Source organism: Peromyscus maniculatus, chromosome 21, assembly GCF_049852395.1.
Source record: "Peromyscus maniculatus bairdii isolate BWxNUB_F1_BW_parent chromosome 21, HU_Pman_BW_mat_3.1, whole genome shotgun sequence".
Classification (NCBI taxonomy): Eukaryota; Metazoa; Chordata; class Mammalia; order Rodentia; family Cricetidae; genus Peromyscus; species Peromyscus maniculatus.
Genome location: NC_134872.1, coordinates 46789675 through 46798932, shown reverse-complemented (window position 1 = coordinate 46798932; position 9258 = coordinate 46789675). Strand labels below are relative to the sequence as shown.

General features: G+C 54.3%; 1 protein-coding gene across 1 annotated transcript; it reads left to right on the top strand.

Annotated features, from left to right (window-relative positions):
* The first annotated feature begins 438 nt into the window (after positions 1-438).
* Treml2 (triggering receptor expressed on myeloid cells like 2) lies at positions 439-8876 on the top strand. The gene is made up of 5 exons (XM_076557599.1): positions 439-782; positions 2856-3176; positions 5403-5775; positions 7298-7404; positions 7676-8876. The coding sequence occupies exons 1-5, from the start codon at positions 725-727 to the stop codon at positions 7771-7773; spliced, it is 957 nt and encodes a 318-aa protein (XP_076413714.1). The 5' UTR covers positions 439-724; the 3' UTR covers positions 7774-8876.
* Positions 8877-9258: the final 382 nt, after the last annotated feature.

Sequence of the window (9258 nt, the reverse complement as noted above, 5' to 3'; positions counted from 1 at the left end):
AGCCGGTGGCGGAGTTGGAGACCGCAGGAAGAGCGGCAAAGGACAGAGCCAGGGAAATGTGTGGACAGGGAAATGGAGAGCCCTGTGTGAGTGAGGGTTTTAAAATTTGCATATTTTCCCCATGACAAAAATAAGCCGCACGTGAGCCTGTGAGTGGTTATTTGCAACAGTGAACAGGAGCGAACGGTGTAAGCAGCCGGGACCTGGAGGGTCAGGATGACAGAAGGAACGCAATTCACCAGACTAAGACCTTCTTTGTGAAGGAGTGTCAAGGCCTGCCAGAGAACACCAGCTCCCGAACCTCTGAACCCAGAAGATCCCATAAAGTCTGTACGGAATGTCCCAGAAGCCTCCCCTCCAGTTCCCTGGGTGGAGCAGACCTCTTGGATGAGGAGATGCCCCGGATGGGTCGGGTCGGGTTTTCTGTAGAGAATCACAGAGGTTATGGGTCTTGAGCTTCCCCAGACCCAGGGGCCCCAGGGTGGAACAGCCACACCTGCCTGAAGTTCTGAGGAAGAGGGCGGAAACAAGCAGCGCCCGCCCTCGCTTGCTCTCCCCACACTTGTGATAGGCTCTGCTGGAGCACTGTGTGCCACACAGCCTCACTTCCCGAAATAGGCAACGGTACTTTTCAGACCCTGACATCCCTCCCTGGTAGACCCAAGTGGCATGCCTGGGGTCAGTGTGGGTCCTAGATTCCCTGGGTGACAGACTGCTCATCTGGATGGAGCCATGGCCTCTCATGCTGCTGCTGCTGCTGTGTCTACAGGGTTGTGTCTCAGGTGAGAGGTGGGGGCTGAGAGAAGAGAAAAACCACTTCCTCCTGTCTGCACCCCCCCCCCCCATTGCCTTTTTCTTGCTCCACTGTCTTCATGTTTTGTGGGCTGGGGAAGGAGACTGGGCTGACTTGGGTCTTCACCAGGGACCAGTGAGAATGTCCCATGCTAATATCTGGCCCCAGGCAGACCTCACCAGGCCTCACACAGAGGGTGTAGCTGTGTCCTCTCTGTTGGCCATTATCTGCTGGGTTTCCTTGGTATGGAGAATCTCCTCACAGAAACTGCCCGTTTGCCCTTTGTCTGTCGATTGAGTTCTGACTGGTGCTGTTGTGAGTTCTTGTAGCATGTCTGCACACTTTGAAGTCCCCTTTTCTCGGAATGCTGATGCCATATCCGGTCCCTCTGCTCTGACCTGAAGGGAACCAATCCCCAAGGGCCTTTCCTACTCACTGCTACTCTCTGCAGGGGGCTCATTCATTCCTGCCTGCCTCGCTGCCAAGGCAACCACTTACCACTTCCTGTTCCGTCCTGGGTGTGGTGAGGGCTGCCAAACCCACCCCTCACCGTTGGACAAAGTGAAGGCACCAGGGAGCCCAGGACCCCTCAAGGCTTCCTCCGGAGGGTCCCACCTCTGATGCTCAGCAGGCAGGGGGGGTTCTCAAAACACCGCTCAGCAGAGGTGAATAGGAGAGGCCTGCTCTGTTCTGTTGTTGACTTTGCAAGGGAAGGAGACTCTCGGAGCTTCCGCTAAGGTGACAAGTGGCTTCGGGGTCTTGTGTGAAGCTGCTCACTCCCTCTGTTCCCCAATCATCTTGCTACCTCTGTCCCTAATTTCTTCAACAGATTGGATTATGAAGGACACAGACCGCTTTCATGTATTCATTCATATTCATTCTCTCTCTCTCCCGTGTGTGTGTGTGTGTGTGTGTGTGTGTGTGTGTGTGTGTGTGTTATACACACATTGCAGACCTGGCCATCTTCTGGCCCCGCCCCCCAGCCCATCGCTGGGTCCAGGTGCTGGGCATTTCTCGTGAGTCTTGGGATTTGAACTCGGCCTCTCAAGCTCAGCAGTCTCACTCATGAACTCTCTCCTCTTTTCCCTTTACAGACAGGCTTTTGTTTCCAGGCTAGCCTGAACTCACTAGGTATCCCAGGTTAGCCTTAAACTCTACATCTTCCTCCCTCATGCTGTTAACGGGTTTGTGTCACATCTCATGAGTACAGAGGCCAGATGCTCTCCCAGGCATGTCCAGCCTATGGTCTGCAGGCCCCATGCACCCTGGGCTAGCTAGGACTTGCCCAATACAATTATAGATGACAAAGCCAAGTTGCCACGTCAAAACATTGGATGAACAGTGGATAACGTGGAATCCATCGACTGGCTCATCAGTGGGGGCTGGGCTCAAGTGTGTGTGTGTCAAGCTTTATCTATGTGGCAGGTTTTATGAAACTGGAATATTTAAAAGGTAAGCACCATGGAGAGTGCTATTTAAAAGGTATTCAAATAGAGGGCAGAAGTGTGGCTCAGTAGTGCTTGCCTGACATGCTTGAGGCACTGGGTGTGATCCCCATCATGACATACAAAACCAAAAGGAGAAAGTGGAGAGGGAAGAGAGAAAGAGGAGGGGGAAAAATTATTACTAGGAGAAATAACTCTTCATCATTTTCCTAGATACTGGACCTTTTCATCACATCAGTAGTTTGGGCTCTCAAGTCCAGAACTAGACCTGTTTGTGTCTGCATATCTGTCTCAGGCAGAGCCTGGGTCTGTCTTGAAATATTGGGCATCCCTGAAGACCAGAAAGCATCCAGAGGAAGAGACTATATCTGGTGGAGAGCTCCTGCTAGGGTGATTTCCTCATTAAACTGAGGTCTCCTCCATCAGACTAGGGGAGCAAGCTGTTAGTGGGGCCATGCCTCTCCCTGACTCCCTGAGGGCAGAGCTGTGCTTCCGCCTCACGCTGAGCTCCATGAAAGCCAGGGCTACATCCTCCTCTCCTCTTGCCTCCAGCTGCCAGTTTCAAGATGGCTTCTTCTTCCTCTCCAGACCTTACTCAGCAAGTCCTATCTCCCCAGGTCCCTCCATTGAGAACGTGTACCGGAAAGTGCAGCGGCGTGAAGGGGAGTCTCTGTCCGTGCAGTGCTCCTACAAGAACCGCCGGAACCGTGTGGAGAGCAAGGCTTGGTGCAAAGTGAAGAAGAAGAAGTGTGAGCTGAACTTCATCCGGGGCTGGGTGAAGGGGCCCAGCTACTCCATAAGGGATGACGCCAAGGCCAAGGTTGTCTACATCACCATGGAGGCCCTCAGGGTCCAGGACTCCGGACGATACTGGTGCATGCGTAACACGGCTGGGAATCTCTACCCCTTGGTGGGTTTCCAGCTGGAAGTGTATCCAGGTGAGCAGACCTACCCAGAGCTGGCATGGGTGGGACAGTATAATAATGGTCCTTCACTACGGACATCTTCCTGTCACCATTTTCCGAAGAAAGTGAGTTTTATCAAACTTGGTGTGGCTCTGGCCTTGGCCTTGTGCAGAGGAGAGCCTGGGACTCAGGACCGTGCTTTGTTTTATTCAGTTATCTGAACAACATAGGCTCACCGAGCTGGGGATATGCCCGGCACTGTTACAGGCTTTGAGAATATAATGATGAACAAAACCAGCGACAGTCCTGCCCTGTGGGGATGCCAGAAAGTAACACTTCATCCAGACAAATCCTTGCATAGCACAGTGCATGTGCTTAGAAAGCAATGATGAACTAGTTACTCAGTGTCAGGGCCCCCCGGGTGAGGAGAGCGCTCTCTCATGCTTGGAAGGGCATCTGTAGGGAGAGCCTAATGAGCATAGGCAAGATTCAGGAAGGTCTGCAAAAGGATTGGGGTAGCTGGTCCACCCTGGATGTGGGGGAGAGGGTTAGGGGAAAAGGAACAGTAAGTTTTGTAGTAATCGGTTGCATTTATTTGCTTGTTTATTTGGGGGCAGGGTCTCACCATGTCACCTTGGCTGGCCCTGGAACTCACAGAGATCCCCCTGCCTCTGCCTCTTGAGTGCTAGAATTAAAGGTGTGCACTACTATACCAGGCTATTATTTCAGCTTGGAGAGTCATGTGGTTCTGAATTCCATGATACAGAGCTGTGCTTAGTTCTAACTGCAACAGGAAGAGAAATGTGTTGTATCTTTCTTTGCTCCCCCACTTTGTGGATGTATGTGTAGATATATGTGAAGGAGTACTGTGTACATGTGGAGGCCAGAGGTCAAGCTCGGGTGTCACTCCTTAGGAGCTGTCCACCTTGGTTTTGAGACAGGATTTCTCACCGCCCTGGAGCATGCCAAGTGGGCTACGATAGCTCCCTGATGCCCAGATTAAAAGCACAGACCAGTGTGCCCAGGTCCTCATGCTCAAGGCAAGCACTTGGCCAAGTGAGCCATGCTTCAGCCCCTTCTCTGTAAGGCAGACATCACTGCTTACAGACAGTGGGAGAGTGGGAGAGGAGCAATGAGACCAAGCTGGATGCGGGACTGGAAACAGCAGCGGCTTGGACGAGTGGGATTTGGACCCTTAACAAGGACTGAGGAGGCCCAGCCCCTCAACAGTCCCCTCCCAGGGTCCGGGAAGAATCTGCAACCAGCTGATAATTTAATCTTTGATGAAAAGAAAGGAGTCTACATACATGAAACACACTTTATTATTCTGAGTAGTTCTCCCTCTACACAGCTTCTACTCTGCTCTCATGCCTAGCTCCTTTCTTGCCTGATTTCTCTCTACATCTATTTGCCACCCCCTCTAAGTTCTATCTTAATTCCTTCATCTTGGTTCTGCCCCATCTAGGTTCTCATCCATCAAGTTCTTTCCCATCTCAGCTCCTCCCCTTCTCCTTCTCTCTCCCTTGATCTTCCCCATCTAACTCTTCCTCATCTTCCATCTTGTTTCTCTGGTATTCTCTTCTAGCCCTTCAATCTAGTTCTTTCCCATCTAGTTCATTTCTCTCCAGTTCTTACCCATCTAGTTCTTCTGTTCTCTTGTCTCTTCTCTGTCTCGTCCTCAAGTTCTCTCTTAAAAAATCCTCCTCTCTCCTTATACCTGTCAGTTCCCTCAAGCCTCTGAGGTATTCAGTTATAAAACATAAGCAATAGCAATCCTCTGGCAGAGCAAGGTCACCAGGCTTAAATTCTTACAAGGTCATAAATCCCAGGACCCATCTGATGAAATGCCAGAACTGACTCCTACAAGCTGTCCCCGAACCTCCCCGCGTGTACTGTGCACACACACAAACACACACACTTACACACTAAATCACTGTCGTTGTAAAAGGAAATCTCTTTGATGCTCTTGATTGAGAGGAGCCTGGAAAGTGACTGGGGGCCTAGGAAAGAAGATGTCTCTGTGCTCTGGGAGCAGGCCTGATGGGGAGGCTGAAGAGATTGTCCCAGGTCTCCCTTCCTCACATGTCTACTTCCTCTTCCTGTCACTCTCTGAAAGAACACACCCCTGACACTCAGACGCCAAGTCCAAGTCACAGGCGGCTTCTCCCCAGTGTCCCCGCAGCTGAGGGTCTATGAATTCTGTCCCTGGCACTCAAGCCTCAGGCTTAATCTAATTCTTCTTCCTCTCTGGTCCCTCAGCCCTCACAACTGAGAGAAACGCTCCTCCCACGCATCTAACCAACACCTTCGAGAGTGGATTTGTCACAACGGGCCAGGTCCCCATTTCAGGCCCTCACAACCCTGTCACCTCTGACGTGACTGTGTTCACACCTGGACTCCTCACCTTGGCCTCAGGGACCACCGCACCAACCCCTGTGACAAGCTACAGTTCCACCGATACCCGTGGCCCCCTCCCAGAGCCCGGGAAGAGCACGAAGTCCCAGCCAGTGACCATGTCTCCTAGCAATGCGAGACCCTTCTCTGCTGACCCCGTGACCACCTCCACCGTGTCCGGACACCTGAGCAGCTGCTTGTCCACCACGGGGATGTGGCACCAGTTACCCCCCAACAGGTTATGTGATACTTTATCAGGCGTGGCCTCAGCTCTCAGACCCCAGCATTACTCAAGAGGCCACTCTGGCATCCAACACTCCCTATTGCTCCCCATGAACTCAGTGGGGATCGCTGCTATTCAGCAGTGAATTGTGGGAAATGGGGAGGGTCACAACGGAAGGCAGTGGGATGAAGGTCAAGACTATGGATGGAGAGGAGAGGGGGGCCAGGGCAAGGGGTTGGGAAGTGGGAAGTGTGGATGCTCTCTCTGGGTTCCCCAGACCCTGAGATGAGGACCAGCATTTTACCCAGAGCACTGGGAAGAGGGCGGAAGTAGACAGAGATTGGAAGTCGGCTGGCAAACCGTGCCTGAGGCAGCCTCTGCTGTGCACACGAGAGCGCCATCCCACTGGGCAACTCGGGTCAGATGCCCGCTCAAGGCCAAGGGATCTAGGACAGGGCTGTGTCACCCCCCGCTCTCCACCGGCAGAGGAGCATGAAGAGCTCCAGCACAAAGGACACTGCAGACCCTAGTGTCACATGGAGGGGGTCACATGGAGGGGGTCACATGGAGGGGGTCACATGGAGAGGGTCACATGGAGGGGGTCACATGGAGAGGGTCACATGGAGGGGGTCACATGGAGAGGGTCACATGGGGGGGTCACATGGGGATGTCACATGGGGGGTCACATGGAGGGGGGTCACATGGAGGGGGGTCACATGGAGGGGGTCACATGGAGGGGGTCACATGGGGATGTCACATGGGGGGGTCACATGGAGGGGTGACACATGGAGGGGAGGGGTGACACATGGGGGGGTGTCACATGGAGGGGGTCACATGGAGGGGGTGTCACATGGAGGGTGTCACATGGAGGGGGTCACATGGAGGGGGATCACATGGAGGGGGGTCACATGGAGGGGTGACACATGGAGGGGGTCACATGGAGGGGGTCACATGGGGATGTCACATGGGGATGTCACATGGAGGGGGGTCACATGGGGGGGTCACATGGGGGGGTCACATGGAGAGGGTCACATGGGGGGTCACATGGAGAGGGTCACATGGACGGGGTCACATAGAGGAGGTGCTCCCACTACAGAAGACAGAGGGGGCAAGAGACACCCTCAGTCACTGTGGAGGAAACAGTCTTGATCTCTTCAGCCCCTGTGGCCATTGTGTGGGGCTCTTGTCTTCACTGATGAAGGATGTGAGGATACTGGAGGAGAGGTGTCAAGTGCAGATGCTCCTCCTGCCTGGTGACGTACTTCCTGGGACTCTGGCGTCTCCTTTCTCTTCCCACATCTGGTCCCAAGACAGAGAGAGACAGACAGACAGATGACAGAGAGAGAGAGAGAGAGAGAGAGAGAGAGAGAGAGAGAGAGAGAGAGAGAGAGAGAGACAGACAGACGACAGACAGACACAGACAGAGACAGAGAGACAGACAGAGACAGAGAGAGAGAGAGGGGAGAGAGAGCATCTCCCTGCAGGTGCTGTGGGCCTGCCTGCTGGTCCTTAGTCCTCTGCTGTCCTGCCTCCTCAGGTCCCAGGAGACTTACCTCCCTGCGGTGGTGGTGGTGCCGACATTGCTTCTTGTGTCTGTGGTGTTTGTTATGGGCTATGGGTTTTGGAAGAAGAGGCACATGGGAAGTAAGTAGAGTCATCCCTAGTTCCCAGGACCAAGATCTGGTCCCTACTCTAAGGACTGTGACACAGAATCATGGCTGGGGAATCTCCCTCTGCCTGTTCAAGATGACCAGTGACATCCAGTGAGGGGGAGGGTGGCCAGGCGTGGGTGGCCCCACATGTCCCTTAGGGGATGAAGGAACAACTCAGAGTCCGGAGGGTCAAAGATCACCCGGGGCATTGGGGCACCGAGCGCAGGGCATGGCCCTTCTTCACCTCTCCCTGTTTGTCGTAGGCTACAACTTGGGCAGCGACTCGGCCAAACCCTGGAAACACCTTCCTGAAGGACCAGAGACGCTGTGGAAGCCTGCTTGGTCTAAGATAACTCAGTGATCTGGGAAGCCGATTCCAGTGGGTTCAGAGGCCAGAAGAGGACCAAAGACAGGCAATGGCCCTGGGGCAGGAGACACACAGCTGCCTTTCTTTCACCCCGGCCACTGTGTTCTCAGCTTCCCTCTGTTCCCTACAAACTTCTCCAGATGTTTGGAGACAAGAGCCAGGACTCATGAGACCTCGAGGCAGCCAATGTCTCTAGAGTCCTGATGTGGATGAGAGGGGACAGTGACTAAGGCCTGGGGACACAAAAGCATTGGTAGCAGGAGGTCTCAGAGCTGACCAAGGCCACGTGTCTTCTGATGTGCCCTGACTGTGGCTGCTGGCCCTTCTGTCCCGGAAGTCTGCAGACCCCACATGTCACTTGGTTCCTGCCTGCCAGCCTCTCTCAGGCCAGCGAGAGCCTTCTGCTACAGCATCAGCCTTTCCCAAGATGGCTGCAAAGGCTGAATGTGGACTCCACTCCAGTTCCTGCTCCCATGCTACCGTGATGAACTCACGGAGGAACCTGGGGGCACAGACTATGCCTTGGGTGTCTGTACCCCGTCGACAGGGCCCCTCCTCCAGACAGTGGGGTTGGCCATGGAGCATTGAAGACCACTTCTGAGAAAAAGCCACATGGAGGTGCCCTGCTGAAAACAGCAGTAAATGGAAGACTAGGTCTGGAGAATTGATACCAGATTCTAGGATGGAAAGATGGGGAGACACACGCAAATGTGGGGAGAGAGAGGGAGAGAGAGAGAGAGAGAGAGAGAGAGAGAGAGAGAGAGAGAGAGAGATCTGCCTCTGGCCAGCAAAGAACCTGCTATGAGCCACGCTCCTAGCTGAGCTACAGGCAGAGGTGGAGACAACAGAGCCCGGGGTCCAGTGGCCTGCTGACCCTGTCTCCTTCCTATACACAGCTCAGACCTGACCACTCCTATCGAGATCACTGGTCCAGAGTAGAGCAGGGATGGCTGTGGGCTAAGGGGTGTGAGCCATGGGCTGTGCCCTGTGGCCTATGGGCTGTGGGCTGTGGACTGTGGCCTATGGGCTGTGGGCTGTGGACAGTGGGCTGTGGGCTGTGGACAGTGGGCTGTGGGCTGTGGACTGTGGACTGTTGGCTGTGGCCTATGGGATATGGGCTGTGGGCTGTGGGCTATGAGCTGTGGACTGTGGCCTATGGCCTGTGGGCTGTGGACTGTGGGCTGTGGACTGTGGGCTGTGGACTGTGGCCTATGGCCTATGGACTGTGGCCTATGGGCTGTGGGCTGTGGACTGTGGGCTGTGGACTGTGGACTGTGGGCTGTGAACTGTGGGCTGTGGACTGGGGACTGTGGACTGTGGGCTGTGGGCTGTGGGCTGTGGACTGTGGCCTATGGCCTATGGACTGTGGCCTATGGGCTGTGGGCTGTGGACTGTGGACTGTGGCCTATGGGCTGTGGACTGTGGACTGTGGGCTATGGACTGTGGACTGTGGCCTATGGACTGTGGGCTGTGGACTGT

Excerpts from the sequence above, each read along its gene's own strand:
- Treml2 (XM_076557599.1), top strand. The coding sequence starts at position 725 with ATGGAGCCATGGCCTCTCATGCTGCTGCTGCTGCTGTGTCTACAGGGT. Across the intron at positions 783-2,855 it reads TCTACAGGGTTGTGTCTCAG|GTCCCTCCATTGAGAACGTG; the intron begins GTGAGAGGTGGG and ends CTATCTCCCCAG. Across the intron at positions 3,177-5,402 it reads CCAGCTGGAAGTGTATCCAG|CCCTCACAACTGAGAGAAAC; the intron begins GTGAGCAGACCT and ends CTGGTCCCTCAG.